At 46.2% G+C, this 18,129-nt stretch overlaps 1 protein-coding gene and 1 pseudogene across 2 annotated transcripts in view; one reads left to right on the forward strand and one right to left on the reverse strand.

Annotated features, from left to right (window-relative positions):
• The first annotated feature begins 5,164 nt into the window (after positions 1-5,164).
• On the forward strand, positions 5,165-5,964 carry LOC101723118 (protein ILRUN pseudogene; annotated as a pseudogene).
• A 522-nt stretch (positions 5,965-6,486) lies between these two features.
• The window catches only part of Spink2 (serine peptidase inhibitor Kazal type 2), a 31,685-nt gene continuing 20,042 nt past the window's right edge, over positions 6,487-18,129 (reverse strand). Inside the window, exons 3-6 of one of the 2 annotated variants that reach the window (XM_087187707.1) lie at positions 13,091-13,192; positions 11,911-11,945; positions 7,587-7,696; positions 6,487-6,752 (exon numbers count right to left, since the gene is read on the reverse strand). In XM_087187707.1, coding sequence (XP_087043833.1) covers positions 7,594-7,696; positions 11,911-11,945; positions 13,091-13,192 — 240 coding nt within the window. In that variant the 3' untranslated portion in view covers positions 6,487-6,752; positions 7,587-7,593. Of the gene's footprint in view, positions 6,753-7,586; positions 7,697-11,910; positions 11,946-13,090; positions 13,223-18,129 lie in introns of those variants that run through there. The other variant, XM_013073938.3, reaches the window with a different exon arrangement.

Genomic DNA, 18,129 nt, shown 5'->3' on the forward strand with positions numbered 1-18,129 from the left:
AGACTCTGTCTCAAAATGAAAAAATTTTTAGAAAGGATTGGGGATATAGCTCAATGTAAAGGCCTGCATTCAACCCCCAGCATCTCAAAAAGAAGAGGAGAGAGAGAGAGAGAGAGAGAGAGAGAGAGAGAGAGAGAGAGAGAGAGAGAGAGAAAAGAAAGAAAGAAAGAAAGGAAGGAAGGAAGGAAGGAAGGAAGGAAAGGAAGAAAGAAAGAAAGAAAGAAAGAAAGAAAGAAAGAAAGAAAGAAAGAAAGAAAGAAAGACAGACAGACAGGTCTATGGAGGTGACCTGAAGGATCCAGAGGCCTACTCGACTCTGTGAGCCATTTATAAAAGTAGTAATGCGCACCACTCTAGGACATACGAGGGTATAGTATGAGAATGGGGCCCATATTTACCAAGAAGCTCAGCAGAGTGGAGGAGCAGAAAGCAGCCAACAACATGGGAATCAGGCTCACAGCACTGATCGTGCTGGCTTCTGGTTTCTTCTGTCTCAGCTGATAGAGACTGTTAGAAATGATTTCTCACCCTGCAAGAAAATTCTCTCTCTGCCACCTTTGCCTGCTTCTAAAGAGGAAGGGGAAAGGCTAGAGATTTAGCTCAGTGATTCTGCTGCCTGCCTCACAAGCACAAAGACCCTAGTTTGATCTCTGGTTCAAAAAAACAAAAGACTCAAGAATAAAGAGGAAGAGGAAAATCACAAAGATGGATGCCACTGCCCATGGTCTCTACCAACCACACCCAGAGAAGAACCCTGTTGTTTGGGGTAAATCTTTTTTGAGACAGGCTCTTACTATGTCACCAATTTGTCCAGGCTGGGTTTAAACTTGCAATCTCCTGCTTTAACTTCCCAGAGTGCTGGGATTACAGGCACAAGCCACCACACCTGAGTTAGTGTAAATCTCCTAATCTGTCTGCCAGGAAGCTGGATTAATTACTCTTATATCTGTCAAACATTAGAGGTCTGTGATCTATTCTTGGGTCTCTCAGGTAGAAAAATTGTTTGGTTTAGCCCTGAAAAATTCCAATGTCTTAAAACAAGTTTCTATTTAAAAGAAAACAAATAAGACAAATAGTGCTTTCCTAGAAACAAATGTTGTCCAGTGAATGCTCCAGTAAACCGGGATATAGGTCCCTTTAGTTTGAGGCTCACAGGCGGGAGCACTCACCCCTTGCAACTTTGGGGAAGTGGCTGTCCTGGGGGTTAGATGACAGTGACTTATGTCTAACAGTGGTGCCTGCTTCAGACTGTATTAATTGCACTGCTGTGGCTGTCTCAATGTCCTGAATCCATCCAAAAACACTTCCCTTCCATGGTCATTTTGACTTTGGGGAAGACCTGGAAGTCACACAGTGCCAAATCCTGTGAAGGATGTGGATGAGGACCTCATCATGTTTTTATGAGCCTGCCTTTCTGTTGGATGGCACTGGGCAGCAGCATCGTACCTTTAAAGACTCACAAAAGAAGGCTTCCAGAACTTTTTCAGAAAGTAACAAGAATGATCGGCTAGATGCATTTGAAGGGAGGGTATTTTGAGGGGGAATACTGGCACTGTGACTTGTACTATAATAAATTTTTATTTAAATACAGTGTTTTTTCATCTGCCCTTGTAGATATCACAGATGTTCAGGACCTAAATGAATGATCAGATAGAAAGTATGTCCTTCAACAAAAATGTAAAACTAAAAACAAATGTAAACCAAGTGTAAGGTATATCAGAACTGTTGGAGATTAGGTGGGCATTTAGGGTTAGCCTCCTTTTCAGAGCAGCATAGGGGAAAAAATGAAATTCACTACTGGGAAGGAGTCAAGACCTTGTTTCCCTGTGATGTGTGGGTTCCTGGGCTGAGATATCTTACTTGTTCTTGAAGAGGGAAGGGAATTTATAGGGATTAGTGGTTTTGTTGTCATTGTTCTGTGAGCCTCCTAGGTCACTTTTTCATTTCTTCAGTCAGCAACTATGTACCATGCCTGTAGGGAACAGGGGAAGGGGATGTTACCAGAACCTCTGCAGTAAGTCCTAGTCTCCTGCGAGCCATGGCAGCACACGGCAAATTACAGGAAAGGTAGACAAATGAGACTGAGAAGAAGCTGAGCTTTGGGTCTGATCAGTGCTGCTCTGGGCGGCAAAGACGAAAGCCCCCTAGCTTGCAGCACTTTTTATTCAGTACATGGGGAGACAGATGTAACAAGTGAAAATGCAGAGTTCAGTACTTTACATTGGGATAAACAAGGTGTAAAAAGACTGGGGGGCAGTGGAAATCTAAGAACAATAAGGAACTATGCAGATGAAGATTTGGTTCCTCCCTGGAGTCATCCGCAGGTGTGGTCTTGTCCTGGAGCATTACAGCAACCGGGGATCACTGAGGTCTCAGTTGTGACCCGAGGCCAAAATGCAATTATGTCTGGAGTGTCGTAGCTGGCCTGTAGGCAGGAGAACTAGGCCTACTCAAATGATTTTCCCCTAGAATTATGTAGCATTGCTCCCAACACATGCCAGGTTTTGTCCCAGCCATGGAAGAACCATGACAAGGAAGAGGAGCAGGATCTCTGTCCTTGGGGGAATTTCTAGTCTAGAACCCCCAGTGGATTGTTGTACTATGCCTCTCACCAATTATAATGTGGAGTTTTTAAGGGGAAAAACAGGAATTCCTCGATAAGGTATGAACACAAATCCAAGTTTGCAGTACAACCCTGAGCAAATTTGGGTGACTCTGCTTCTATTATCCAATGGTAGTGGAAAGAAGAACCAGCCAGTCATTTGTCATAGAATATATAAGTAGTGCATTAGTCAGCTTTCCTGTCACTGAGACACAATACCCAACAACCACAACTTAAAGGAGGAGAAGTTTAATTTCACTCATGGTTTCAGGGGACTCCGTCCATGGTCATCTGGCCCCAAGGCCGAAAACTCAGGCCGGAAGGAACTATCAGAGCAAAGCTGCTTGCTTCGTGGTGGAGGAGAGCCAAGCAGAGAAACAGTGCCAGAGGGAAAGGGAAGGGGAACCATATGCAACAGCCAAGACCATACTCAGGCATGTACTCTACTAATCTGCTAGGCATTTCTTAAGAAATGCAGTGAAGTTGATGGAGATTTTGAACTTAATATATATTTTCACTTCCATGACTGTTTTACTTTACTGGCTCAGGTTAACATCAACTCCAGGTATCTCATGATCATTTGCCATGAACAGAACACCATGCCCGTTACCCACAAACAGCTGCCCCAGAATCAGGGAAGGGGAAACCAGGATAAACCCTGCCCTCCCAACAGTGACCTTACTTGTCACATAGTGAAGCTCACCTTTGCCTGGGAAGAAAAGAGGCCTTGTGAAGCTGCTGAGGGATGAAGTCAGGACAGATCCTGTCGCGAGCAGGTACCGTGGGTAAAGAGGACTCGGACTCGGACTCGGATGGCAATACACTTATCTTATATTATCCTAATTCATTTCAATACAATTACCACACAATATTGAGTCTGCCAATTACCACGTCCCTGTACCTGTACTGCGCAAGTCCTTAATGGGAGCGCGACGTTTCCTCCCGCAGGGTCAGAGGGTCCGATCCGTAGACGAAGGGCGTCGAGTCGGCGTTAGGCTATCTGCCTCTCTGCTTGCCTCGTCCTCTGGTCTCGTCTGGTCGGCGGCGATGCTCCTCCCAGCGGGATCAGGTGTGCAGATGTCTGGGTCGGTAGTCAGATCATCAGACTGACTGGCCGACTGGTCGGTGGGATGGATCGTCGACTTGCTTGGGGTCTTCAGCTCCTTTTATACTATTCTAGCTGGGCGTTCGTGGTATTGGTTCAGACTTATCACACTGTCCAGCTTGGGGGCACACTCTGCCCAATTCGGGGTATGCCCCGTCCAGTTCGGGCTACACCCTTATCAGTTCCATACCACTTAAGGTTCTACTTTCATTACTTTCATATCTTATGGTTACACATCACTCTTATGATTGTGTTATACTTAGGTTACAGCACTCTTAAAGTCACAGCACACTTTAGGGTTACAGCACACTTAGGGTTATACGATTCCATCTAATTCCAAGGTGTTCTCCACAGATCCCCAAAACATGTGACTCTGGCCTATTAGCCATTTCAAGTGATAGGCACTGAAAAGACAGTGGGTACAAAACATCCTTCTGACCTTCCTTCTGTTTCTCAAAAGCTGGAGATGAAGCCAGGTGTGGTGGTGCATGCCCGTAATGCCAGCAACTTGGGAAGGGCTGAGGCAGGAGGATTTCAAGTTCAAGTCCTGACTGGAAAACAATTTTGAAATAACATTTTAAAAGGCCTGGGGGGATGTAGCTCAGTGGGAGAGCACTTACGTAGAATGTGCAAGACCCTGGGTTCAATCTCCAGTACTACCCCCCCAAAAAGCAGGAAATAAAATCTGCACCTGAATGATGTCCTCCTACTCTAGAAGGAAAGTAGCATTCTCCAAGGACAGGAAGTTGAGGCTGGGAGAAATCTGTACAAACTTTATTAGATTAATTTCTAGCCTCCCTAGCCACTTGTCCACCAAAATATCCTAACCCACCATTGTACATTCTCATAATTCACTACTGTTTGTTTGTTGTGCTGGGTATTGAACCCAGGAGCTTCGCAAAGAGCTACATCCCCATGCCATTTTTTTTGTTGTTGTTGTTTGAGACAGGGTCTCACTATGTAGCTCAGGCTGGCCTAGAACTCGAGGTGATCCTCCTGCCTCAGCCTCCTGAGTGCTGGGATCACAGGCGTGCACCACTCCGCCTGGCTCCATGCCTTTTTAAAATTTTGAAACAGAGTCTTGCTAAGTTGCTAAATTGTCCAGGCTGAGTATAAACTTCCAATCTCCCTGCCTCAGCCTCCCAGAGTCCTGGTATTTTCAGCGTTCACCAAACCTGGCCGTAATTCACTACTTTTTGTCTCATTCAGTACGTGTTAACTCTGAGTGCATCTGTGGGTCACTTCCTCATGAAGGCTTGCATGCTAGGTAAAACTGTTTCAAGCAAATTCATACCCTTCTCTCCTGTCGATCTATCTTATGTCCATTTACTTCTCAGGCCCAGTGGGAAAATCTTCACTGGGAGATTGGAGGAGCATGAGAGCGAGTGGCTGAGGGAGTTTACCCCTCTGAAGCGGTGAGAGGTCTCAGCGGTGGGTCAGTTGTGTCTGGCCCTGCCATGGTGGGCACAGACGTGGACCTGGACATGGACCTTGCGCTGATTCAGAAGTTCAGCTGCCTGGGAGCCACGTGAAGCATCTATACATCTCTGAGCTCCAGCTGCTCAGCTTCCAGCTCAACCTGGCAGCCTCGCATCTTCCTGAACATGACCAGCTGGAACTTACAGGCAGTATTTGGCACCTGTTTTGACTTTGAGAGCCCAAACATCAGTGGGCCCTCTATGTCCTTTGTTGAAGATGTTACCATAGAAGAAGGGGACTCAATACCTCCCGATGCTCAGTTTATAAAAATGTGGCAGATGTGGAATTCTGGAGCAAAGTCTGGCCTCCAGGGGTTTGTGCTAAATATGTCAGAGAGAGTGATTTGGACCTGTGAAGATGGTGATGGTGAAACCCCTAAAAGATGGCAGACACCAGCGTTCAGATGTAGAGCCCCGGCAGAGCTGGGGTGTCAGGGATGGTTTTGATGTGCACTGCTACAGGACTCTACCATGGAGATGTCACTGGGGTGAGTCTCGGTGTGGAGGGGTAGACTTTTAGGAGTAACAAGCAGCTGTCAGCATATGGCAAGGTAGAAGGAAACGTCTACCTATTTGCTTCTCCCCAAAAGAAACCACGATCAGATGAAGACAACTTAAAAGACCCTGAGGGTTCCCGGTTCCACTTGATCAGCAGAAACACATCAACTCCTGCTCCTGATCACACTGAGTGGATGAGGACAGACCTTCCCAGAACTCTGCGAATCTGCACCCCCAGTCTTGCAAATGACGCAGAAGTAGTGACACAGTAAACATACAAAAGTGACAGAAAAAGAGCCCTGGGCAGAGGAGCACTGACCAGGACAGCCAGGAAATTAGGGGGGGGCGGGGAACGGGCGAGAGCTATGACATGATCTGTGTCACCCTCAGTGTGCACTGGCAGAGCTGCTGTTTCGTAGCCATGCAGCAAACACTCCTGTCTTTTTATTAACATGTGTGAATCTTTTTACTTATTTAAACTAAATCATAATAAAAGCAAAAAAGCAAGTATGTGAAAACAAAGGAGAGAAAGAAAGACAAACCCTAATTAGTTGGATGTGGTAGTGTACCCCTGTAATCCCAGCACTTGGGAGGCTGAGGCAGGATCGCAGCAAATTCGAGGCCAGCCTGGGCTACATAGTGAGTTCAAAGCCAGCCTGAACTATGTAGCAAGAGCCTATCTCAAAAAAACAAAAAAGAAAGAAAGAAAAGAAAAGAAAAAAGAAAAACCCTAATTAACCTGAAAGTAAAATTCTGTCCTCCCTACAATGGGAATGGCATTTTCAACAGAAAAGAGCAGTAGCTGAATTTGATGCTGATTTTATTCCAACTAAATAAAGCAATGCACAAGCTGAACTAAAGGGCAAAAGCAAAGAAACAAGGGTTTTCTACTAAACTCTCTTCCACACCTCCTCTCCCTTGATATGTGGGCTAACAAATCTCATGCAAAGCAAGCCGGGGAGAGAGGGAGGGTGCACCATCCAGGAGGGAGGCGTCTTGTCTCTTCGGCTCCAAGTGCTGCCTTCAGCATGGCTCATTGCTGATGATTTTAATGTCGCGCCTGTCCTCCCTGTGGATAAAACCACGATAGAGACATTATCACTACCTGCCACACCCAAGCCTGCTCACTATTTGCATTAAAAAGGCCCATGTCACTAATATTAGACTCCTTCCAGGGCTGTCTTTATGTAGTCATGGTTTCAGCTAAATCTAGGAAACTTGGAGGGTCAAAGTCCCTACCCTCCTCACTCTGTCATCTGCCCCTGAGCCCCAGGGGACAGGGCACAGAGCCCTGAGAAGCTCTTGGAGAAGACAGAGGCTCCTGGGTGAAGACTGAGGCCCACGATGGACCCCTGCTCCCCTGGCAGCATCCTGGAGGGGCAGTCGCCTGGTCAAGTGTGCCACATGAAGGGCACCGAGTTTCACAGCTTACTGCTTCCCAACTGGATGGACACTGTGTACCAGTCCCCTGCACATGTCCTCTAAATTTAAAAGAAAATGTAGTATTCCACGGTGCTTAACTATTAAATATACTCTTATTTATTTGTGTGTGTGTGTGTTCTCAGTGCTGGGGATCAAACCCAGGACCTTGAGCATGCCAGGCACTTGCTCCATCACTGAGCTATGCCTGCAGCCCCTAAATATACTCTTCATTTTGGGAAATCTGCACTCATGAACCTGATTATTTGGTCTCTAGTTGATTAGTCACATATCTCCTTCTCTACCTCTGGCCTGAAAACGCACTGAGGACTTCACACTTTGTCACACACCAGTGTGAAGACTGAGAACAATTTATGTCACATTTGATTCTTATATTCAAGGAAAGACTCACGCTCTCCAAGAAATCAAAATGCAAGAAAACAAAGAAAAACATGGCTGGTCTAGAGCCATAAAATCAGATTACCAGATCTTCAGGCACAGAAGACACTCGTTGGCATACGTGGACAGGTCACTGCCACACACGGGGTCAAGGTTCTTGGGGCACCCTGGTAACTGATACCGAGTACAGTTTGGCTGGGAAAAAAGAAAAGGGGCTGAAATTAGGGGATGACTTGAGATACACCTGGCTTTTTGGTTTTTTGTTTTGTTTTGCTTGGCTTTTTGAGACAGAGTCTCACTATGTAGTCTAGCCTGGCCTTGAACTCCCAGCAATCCACATGCCTCAGCCTCCCAAGTGCTGGAATTACAGGTGTGTGCCACCACACCTGGCCGAGACCCACTTGTTATAAAACAGCTGAGGGGGAAACAAGGTCCAAGTCTCTCTAGATCTCTTAGAAACATCCCATACAACTGTCTCTATTTCCACACACAAAGAAATGATTTTTCAAATGCAAAAATCACATTCAATGTTGATGCAATAGTCTAAAACATGCTACATTTAAAAAGGAAAGGACTTCAGAGGCTGGAGGTATACCTCGGTGGTAAAGGACATGCCATGCTTAACATGTATGAGGTCCTGGGTTGGATCCCCAGCACAGAGAAAAAAAAAGCCATCCTTGTGGCAGAGGCTTGTAATCCTGGCTACTCAGGAGACTGAGGCAGGAGAATCCCAAGTGTGAGAGCATCCTGAGCAACTCAGTGGGACATTGTCTCAAATAAAATTTTAAAAAGACTAGGAGATATAGTTCAACAGTCCGTGAATTCAATTCCCAGTGCCACAAAAAGAAAAAGGGACAAATAGAAGACATCAGAGGTTTTAATCTGATTCTTAAGTGAAAATCCAAAGCATCCTGGCATTCCTACTTCAATAGCCTCTGGCTTCATAATTCCCACTTTACTACAGCCTCCAGGAGGGGTTGTTCTGCTACCTTCTGCCTTAATCCCTTGGCATAATGGCAGGTCCAGACCTGGGCCCTGAAGTTATGGTTTTAATGGTGCCCTCCAAGAACACACACACAAAAGATATGTAAAAGTCCTACTACCTTGGAATAGGATCTTATTTGGAGATAGGGTCTTTACAGAGGTGATCAAATTAAAGTCACGAGAGTAGACTTCAGCCAATATGACCAGTGTCCTTATTAAAACGGTGGAATTTGGATGTCGTGACAGACAGAAGACCAGGTAGAGGCGGGGAAGGGACCACAGATAAACCAGGAGGCCACTGGCTGCTAGGACTGTGCCTGGGACAGATTCTCCTGTTAGCCCTCAGAAGGAACCAACACTCCTCACACCTGAATTTTGAACTGCAAGCAATCAGAGCCGTGAGACACCCACTTTCTGCTGTTTAGGTGCCTAGTTTGTGGTACTCTGCTGCAGCAGCCCTGATATGGAGTCCTGGAAACCATTCCTCTGATTGGCTGGAACTAAGGCCAGAGAAGCAATAAGTGTTGCTCATCCGCAGGGCCAGAACTGGTCACAGTGATCAGAATATGGTGAACAAAGCCCCGTTTTAACAAAAGGTTAAATATATGGCTCATTCTGTTTCTGATTTTTTTTTTTTTAAACAAGATTTTGCTATGTAGCCCAGGCTGGCCTTGAACTCATGATCCTTCTGCCTCAGCCTTCTGAGTATCTTTTATTATAGACATGTGCCTCTGTATCCCACTGCCCATGCCCCCCCACCAGCCCACCAGAGATTGAACTCAGGACCTTGCGCCTGCCAGGCAGGCACAGCACCACTGAGCTACATTCCCAGACCTGGCTCTTTCTTTTTAAAGTAAATGGTAACCACTTTTCTTTGCCTTGGAGTAAAAGAAGTCACCCCATCTCCACAGTGAATAAATGGAACATACTTTCTATTGCTGTCACTTGGATTTATAAAGACCTAAGCGCTGCTGTCTGTGGGCCAGGCTTGGGAGTAAAAGAGGCCTCACTGAGTGCTTCTGGTCCTGCTCCTGGGGCATGGGTCCTAACCTTCATCTTATGCACTAGGAGACAAAGGATGTATCCTAGGACAGTAGGGCTGTAAGCTGGTATTTTGAGTCACTGTACCTTACAGCTGAATCCAAGGAATACACAGAATAGGACCTTTCTTTGAATATCTCAACTAATTAGAGTCCTTTGAGTGCTCACCACTAATGCACATCCATAATATATCACCTTTGATCTCAATTCTCAGTCTTGAAAGCAGGGTTTCCCAATTGTGACACTATTCACATTTCAGACCAGATAATTCTTTGCTGTAGCTGTGCTTTGCACTGTAAGATATTTAGCAGATTCCCTGTGCTGCTCTACCACTAGGTACAGGAAACAACTCAGTCGGGTTGATCAAAAACCATGTACCACATGTGTGCCAGGAATAAAACTTCCCTCAGTTGACACTCAGTGCTCTGAAACACAGCGAGAACTTAAAAACACTTGGATTAGTAAACAGTTTTAAAAAATCTTTCCGCAATTATTTACAGTTGTTTCATCTACATATAATTCAACAGCATTTTTTTTTTTTTTGCGTACCGGGGATAGAACTCAGGTCCTTGCGCTTGCGCAGCAGGCGGCGAAACCACTGAGCTAAATCCCCAGCCCTTCAACAGCATTTTTACAGCAAATTGTCTGTTAGTAAGTCTCTCTAAACTATGAGACAGTTGTCATGTAAATGATGACTTTAGCTGGGCAGGTGGGGCCCACCTGTAATCCCAGCTACTTGAGCTGAAGCAGGAGGATTGCAAGTTCAAGGATAGCCTAGGCAACTTAGAAAGACACCCAGGTAGATAGATAGATAGATAGACAGAGACAGACAGACAGACAGGACTGCAGCTATTGCTCGGTGATAAAGCATTCCTGGGTACTACCAAAAAAAAATAGCTTTCTTTGAACTCATATTTATGTTTTAAAAAATGTTTTAATGTAATACAAGTAGATATTAATAAAATATAAAAACCACTCTTACTGCTATGAAAAAATAAAACAAAATTTCACAACAAAATAATTAGAGAATAACAATAGTTAATACATTGTATATCATAATCTTAAAAGAATGGCCAAAATGTTACTCAGAGTACAAATAATAGACAAAAAGGACTCTCCTACAACAAAGAAACAACAGCATATAACTTTCTTTTCAATGAACTAAGAGAAACTAATAGCATAAATGAAAAAAATACCATAAATATTAGTTTTTTGAAAGAACAGAACAGGTCATTTGGGCATCTACTTGAACTTCTCCCTACTTACCAACTTTCTATTTTGCTCTTTCATGCTCCCATGTCTTTCCATTTGTAATTAAAATGAGACTGGAGTCCTAGGAGGCTTTACACACACCCCCTTGAGTCCCAGCAAGATTACACCTACCGTATGCAAGGCTTTGGGTTTGATCCCAGAACCACCACTCAGAACAGAACAACTCAGCTGGTGGGAGGTGAATGTCTATGGGTGTGCGAGAGAACAGTCTCCAGCCCAGAGTGCATAAGGTTATGTAGAAACAGATTAGACAGGAGAGGGTCATTTACTTGCAAGATGCTTAAGTGGACAGTGGTCATGTGAATTTCTGTTAACAACTACTATCTGTAGGAAGCCAGACTGCTACTTCTAGTGACAGTCTAGGAACTCAAAACAGTAAGCCCCAAACAGACTTCATTAATAACCGACAGTGTCTTGTTTTGTTTTTTTGGTACCGGGGATCGAACTCAGGTCCTTGTTCTTGCAAGGCAGGCGGCAGAGCCACTGAGTTAAATCCAGCCCAACCGACAGTGTCTAACTTTTGTCTCTGATTCCAACTTGGGACAAACCATTAAAGCCAAGCACACACCCTCACTCAATCCCATAGGATGCCTTGCTTCACCGACAGCCACCTGCAGCTCCTCCAAGCCACCAGCCTGCATCAAGCTGTACCCAAAGCCTTGCCTTTCCCACTGTGAGCTTTCCCACTGTGAGCTTTCCCACTGTGAGCTCTCCCACTCCTCTCCTCCCTGGAGCTGCTCCCAAATTGCAGACGATGGTGGTCAATCCCTTGCTACAGCGGCTCTGAATGAAGAGCCTCTGCTTGCTCTCATCTGGTCTTCACTGACAGCTATGCAATTGAATGTGATAAAGTACGTATGATGTCCACTGTAAAGCATAACTATTAGGCCAAGGAACTTTGGAATCGTTAAAGGAAATATTAAAGCAAACAAGGTTATGAGGCGGTCAAAGATGGAGCCACTCTGAACTAAACTTTATGCTTTTATCTGTACTAAAAGGCCTGCCTAGAGGCCTGGCTTCTAAAGCAGTCGATATGTTCAAAAGGGGCAGGATGTCCTGAAAATGAGCCTGGGTTTCTCTCTATGCACCGACAGCAGAGGCTTCCTACTTACTGTTCGAGGCCCACCATCTGCACGCTCCACGGAGGCTGCAAGAAGAAAACAGACATTTAGTTATGTAATCAAACATGAATTTTTTTTTTTTTTTTTTTTTTTTTTTTTGTGCCAGGGATTGAACTCTGGCCCTTGTGCTTGCAAGGCAGGTGGCGAAACCACTGAACTAAATCTCCGGCCCTAAACATGAATTTTATCCATAAGGATTTTTAAAAAAATTGTTTGTGTTTTATACACACCTTCTCCCTTTCTTAAGTTTTTTGAGGGGGTTTTGTCATTGTTTTGGGGTTTTTTGTTTGTTGTTTTTTTGAGATAGGGTTTCGGTATATAGATCCAGCTGGTCTTGAACTCACTATGTAGCCCAGGTAGGACTGGAACTCATGGGATTACAGTTGTGCATCTCCATGCCCAGCTGACAGCTGGTTTCTTAACCCAGTCTTTCTCCATATCCCCTAAAAAAGATACCCCCCCTCGACCCTGGCACTTTTAAAAGAAAGAACATTTGGTTCTGTTCCTTTTAGGTTTGGTTGAAAAAGGACTTTGAAGCTAAACTACAAATATCGGGAAGTAACTCTTAACAATTCATAATATTCTTTTCCTCTGTGGCTCAGGGTAATAGATACAAAACTTAATTTTAGGTGTTAGCTTTTGGGGGTGGAGTGACACAGGTCTCACTTTGCAGTTCAGGCCAACCTTGAACTCACTATGTAGCCCAGGCTGGCCTCAAACTCTGAGAGATCTTCCTGCCTCAGCCTCCCATGATGAGATTACAGATGTGAACTACCACACCTAACAAGTGTTAGCATTTAAACTCCACCTTCAACTAGGTGAAATCTGGCTAGAGGAACACGCTTCTGTCATATGGATTCCCAATTCCTGCCCATCTCCTGCCCAGGGTCCAGAGTCCCTGGGTACATAAAACCCAACTCCTGCTCCAGGCCACCAGAAAATTTGTGTCTAGAGAGAAAGAGCAGATGGCTGGTGTCACTTAGGGGGAGCAGGAAGGGAGCCCAGGGCCACCCCACCGCCCCAGCGCTGCGGGACTGGCGGGGAACCGCCGGTAACGGTTGCGCGGGCACCGTCTTCAAGGCGGCCCAGAGATGACCGGACAGGCGCCGCCCCGGAGGACACCGTAGCATCTTCGCGGGTCCTTGTCACCCGGGCCCCTTTCGAGCCTCACCTGCATAGTCCCCCGCCAGGAGCAGCAGCGCCCAGCACAGCGCCGCGAACGCCATCCTCTCTGAGCCGCCGCTGCTGCCTCTGCCACCTGGACCGACGCGGGCTGGGAAGATATGCGCGGGGTGGGGCAGGGGCGGGGCAGGAGGGCGGGGCGGTGCTGGGGGCAGGGCGGGGACTGGGGGCTGGGCCTAGAGCAAGGGCGTTGTAGAGGGGCATGGACTGTGTGGGCGTGGCGTGGGCGTGGCGTGGGCGAGCCCAGAAGGGCGGTGAAAGAACTGAGGGCAGGAGGGAAGAAAACGTAGGAGGGCGGGGGAGCCGATGGTGGGCACCAAAAAAGAGTGAAGAAGGGGTAGGACGGGGTGTCGCCAGTTGACAGGAACCTCCCTGAGCTGGGGAGCCCTAGGGATCCGCGCGGGCTCCTGTCAACCAGCTCTGTCCAAGTTCCTCCTGGGTCCCTGAGCTCCACACAGGGGTTCCCTGCTCCTGGGAGGCTTCCCGGGGAGGTGAGGGAGAGGGACACAGGGAAACCTCAGAACAGGTGAGTCCGTGAGGGAAATTCTAAAATTCAGAAACTGAAGAAAAATTTCTGGAGAGTGGTAGGGAGGGTCTGGAAGATTGGGCACAGGGAGGTCAGGAAAGACGTCTCAGAGGTGACGTTGGAGCTGAAGGCTGAAGGATGAGAAGGACGCGCGGAGAAGACCAGGGACCCTATGGTATCCCAGGTCCAAGGGAAAGTGTGTTCAGCGGACTGAGAGGTCCTCGCAGCTGGAGCCCTGGACATGGGGCCTGGACCCAGGGTGTTGTGTGGCCCCGAGGGCCATGGTGAGGGATTTCATTTCTGCGGTTGCAATAGGAAACCAGTGCAGGATCGAACCCAGGGCCTCCTGCATGCTAGACAAGTGCTGTACTGCTAAACTACTCGCCCAGCCCTTTTACAATTTTGAGTCAGCGTCTCACTCAGTTATCCAGGCTGTCCTTGAATCGCTGTCCTTTTGCCTCAGCCTCCTGAGTAGCTGGGACTACAGGCGAGCGCTGTCACTCCAGGCACCAGTGGGGGTTGGGAGCGAGGGAATATCCCTGATTTGCCTTTATCAGATGGTAAAGGTTAGAATGGAGGGAGACAAATGAGGTGGCTTTTGCAGCGATCCATGCAAGAAGGAAGTTGATATGGATTAGTATGTGGAGGGGACTGAGGGGAAGTGGTCAGGGTCGGGATTTATTGTGGATGTGGGGCCAACTGGGTGAAATGAAGGCCTAAGGATGCTTCCTGTGATTTTTGTCCTCAACAGCTGGATGGATGTTGGTGGCATTTCTGTGATGAAGAACAGCTGAGGATGTTTATTATATGTCTAAGTGAACACGTGGAGAAGGCAGTTGAAAGGAAAACTTGGAGTGCTCAAGGGGTGAAGTTAGTGAATGTGGAAGCCATCAGCATATGGAAGCTATTAAAAACCATGGGACCGGTGAGGCATGGTGATGCACGCCTGTAATCCCAGCCCCCTGGGAGGCTGAGGCAGGAGGATTGCAAGTTCAAGTCCAGTCTGGCCAATTTAGTAATTTAGCAAGCAAGACCCTGTTCCAAAAAATAAAAAATGGTCTACGGATGTAGCTCAGTGCATAGGCCCTGGGTTCAGTCTTCAGGACTGAGAAAGAGAGAGAGGGATACACAGACAGAGACAGAGAGAGATCAGGGAAGACCATGTGAAGTGGAAGATGACCATCTACAAGCCAAGGACAGAGGCCTCAGGAGAAACCAACCCTGGAAGCCCCATGATCTTGGACTTTCAGCCTTGAGGACAGTGATAGAACTAATTCTGTTGTTTAAATCACCCAGCAATGCCATTATTAACACAGCATATATCACCATTTTTTAAAAAGTCATATGTGGGCCTACTTTTTACTAAAATAATTAAATTTTAAGCAATTTAACAAATGAAAGCAAGCTTATTCTGAGAGAAACACATATATCAAAGTCCTCCAACAGTAACTCATACAGTATTTAAGAATATTTATTTGCAGTTTCTTCTTCCTTAGGAGGCTTCCTTTGACATATTTGCTGATTTTGAATACAAATTTTGGTAGGTAATCAGCAACTTTATGAGAGGTTTAGAGATGAAAAAAAAATCATGCGACAGAGGAACAGCAAGTGAGTGTGTTTGCAGGTCCTGTGTGTGCATGTGTGCATGTGTGTGCATTTACACGCATGCCTCAGATGTTGTCACTGTGCCAGGTGTGGTGGCAAAGCTGGAGCCTGGGGCCAGCTGCTGCCAGCAGGGTGAAAGAGCACCTCAGCACAGTGACTACACAGGGTTGAGCCCTCCTCCCTCCTGCCCTTTGTGTCCCCCATGCATCCTATGGCAGAGCCTTTAGAAATCAGCCGGTGACACAAGCAAGGCCAAGAGCCCTGGCATCACAGTGCACCAAGCAGAAGAGCTGTTTCAGAGCTGATGGCACCATCCTGTGCCCCACCTGGTGACCTCAGCAAGTTAAAGCCAGGTACAGGGAGATGGTGTGCAGTGTGATCCAGCTGGTGCCAGGCATGGCTGAGTCCTGGCAGGGGAGATGGCACTGAATATAGCCAGGCCCATTTGATGGCTTATGGTCTCTGTCCTACAGGACAAAGGCAGAGTTGACAGATTATGACAGACTGTACGACCCAAAGACTCTAAAGTACTTACTACCTAGCCCTTTTCAGAAATCACTTGCTATGCCATGCCCTTGGCTGGAAGAAGCTGAGACGACTGTGTGAAGAGCACCATGGTATAAAATATTTCTAAAAGAGACGAGAGAGAGAGAGAGAGAGAGAGAGAGAGAGAGAGAGAGAGAGAGAGAGATGAAAGAATAGAAAGAGAAAAGAGGCCAGTGTGGTGGCAGATGCCTGTAATCCCATTGCTTGGGAGGCTGAGGCAGGAGGAGCACTATGAATTTGAGGCCAGCCTGGGCTACATAGTAAGTTCAAGGCTGGCCTGAACTATATAATGATATTGTGTCTCAGGCTCCAGTCAGACTGTTGGCAAGGGCCCCTGACCCCTGGCCAAACATCCAAATGAACGGGGCAGTGCTGACCATCCACTTGTTTGTCACAGGGAAAACCCAGCCTTAATCTTTGGTCAGGTGTCCACAGCCCAAAATGGAGGAAAACTTGATAAAATGTCCAGGCAATTTAGGAAAAATAAAATATTTTCTTAGTTTTATTATTTGGTTCAAATCATTTATTATTTAATACTATAACATATTAATATAATAATATTAATATTTAATAATTTATTATTTCATTCAAAATCATTTTTCTTTCTGGAGCTTGTTTGTTTGTAGACAAGATCTTCCTGTGTAGTCCATCCTGACCTTGAACTCACTATGTAACCCAGGCTAACCTCAAACTTGAGATCCTCCTGCTTCAGCCTCCTAAGTACTGGGATTATAGATGTCCACCACCATGCCAGCCTCAAAATCATTCTTATTTCATCTTGAATTACTGGCTCCTTATGTCTATAAAAGTCTGACTTTTCAGAAACCAGGTGTGGTGGCACACATCTGTAATTCTAGCAACTTGGGAGGCTGAGGCAGGATGGTTGCAAGTTCCAGCCTGGGCAATTTAGCAAGATCCTGTCTGAAAGCAAAATAAAAAAGGACTCAGGATGTAGCTCAGTGGTAGAACACTGTCTCCAGGTGAAAGGCCCTGAATCTAGTCTCCAGTACTGTCTCTGGCTGGACAGGTCTGGAAGCTCAGGTCGCTGCTTCCTTGGGAAGCCACATGTGGTGAAAAGGAAAAAGCTTTATTCAAAGCCAGCTCCAAGGAGATAAAGGGCCTCATGTTTCTACCAAGCACACCTGCCTGTGTCCAGCTGTGCAAGGGCCTTTTATAGAACAAGACAGATGGGAGGGGACGACAGGGATTCAATTGATAACTCCAAGCTTGCTATATCCCTCCAGCCAATGTCTGGTCCTCCCTTCCCTGTGGAAAGGACACTGGACCTTGAGCTTCTGGGGCCAGCATCTGCTATTCTTTTTTGTTGCTTCTTTTTTTTTTTTGTACTCAGGATCGAACTCAGGACCTCGCGATTGTGAGGTAGGTGGCGGCACCACTGAGCTTAATCCCCAGCCCTATCTGCCATTCTTTTTTTAAAACTAAAGCACTATTTATTCTTAGCGATTGAAAATGTCAGTTACATTTTTTTTCTTTTTGGCTTTTGAGGGGGACAGGGTCTCACTGTATAGTTCAGTCTGGCCTTGAACTCATTATGTACCACTCCCAGCTTTAAAAGTTTTAAAAATAAAAACAAATTACAAAATTTGGGCCTGTGGAAGAAGGGACATGACAGCCGGGCATGGTGGCACATGCCTGTTAACCCAACACTTGGAAGGCTGAGGCAGAAGTATTGTAGCTAAGTTAGATAGAAATTAATAGGCAGTCAGACCGGGCTAGGCCCTCAAAAGAGTCAGTGCAAAAGCAAAAGAGGAGAGCACATAAAACCTGTGGCTGGAGGAGCATCCATTGAAGGCCAGGCCTCAAGATAAAGATGCAATGACTAGATCCACAGCCTCCCCGAGGGATAAACAGTAACTTGAGATTATACTGTGATTGGTGTCACCTGGTCCAGTAAAGTCCAGATAGATATCAGTCACCCAAGTGGGTGACCAGAGCATCCAGACCCATCCCTTCCCAAACTGCTTTTCTTCTTTCCGTGTACCCTTGCTACATGACCTGCTTCCCTACTGGATCAATATTAGCTAAGTGGCTATACTTACGATCTTGTAGGTTGATTATAGTTTGACCTATATTATACCCACATTGTGACCTTGCTGTATAAATTACCCCTGACAAAGGACCTCAATGACCACTCACTTGAGACCCCTCCTGTCTGTCAAGAGCTATGTCTCAATAAACCTTTCCTTCTCTTAAGCTCTGTTGCTCCTTAACATTCATTCTTTCATTTCAGGAGACATGAACTTGGCACATCTGACATCTAGCAGGTTGGGAGCCATATGTCTCCTCTATCATTTTGGAGGCCCTGGTGAGATAATTAGAAGGAGGTAAGA

This window comes from Heterocephalus glaber, unplaced genomic scaffold (genome assembly GCF_053883595.1).
Source record: "Heterocephalus glaber isolate CG9 unplaced genomic scaffold, H.glaber_assembly_v1.0 deba00001509, whole genome shotgun sequence".
In the NCBI taxonomy this organism is placed as follows: Eukaryota; Metazoa; Chordata; class Mammalia; order Rodentia; family Bathyergidae; genus Heterocephalus; species Heterocephalus glaber.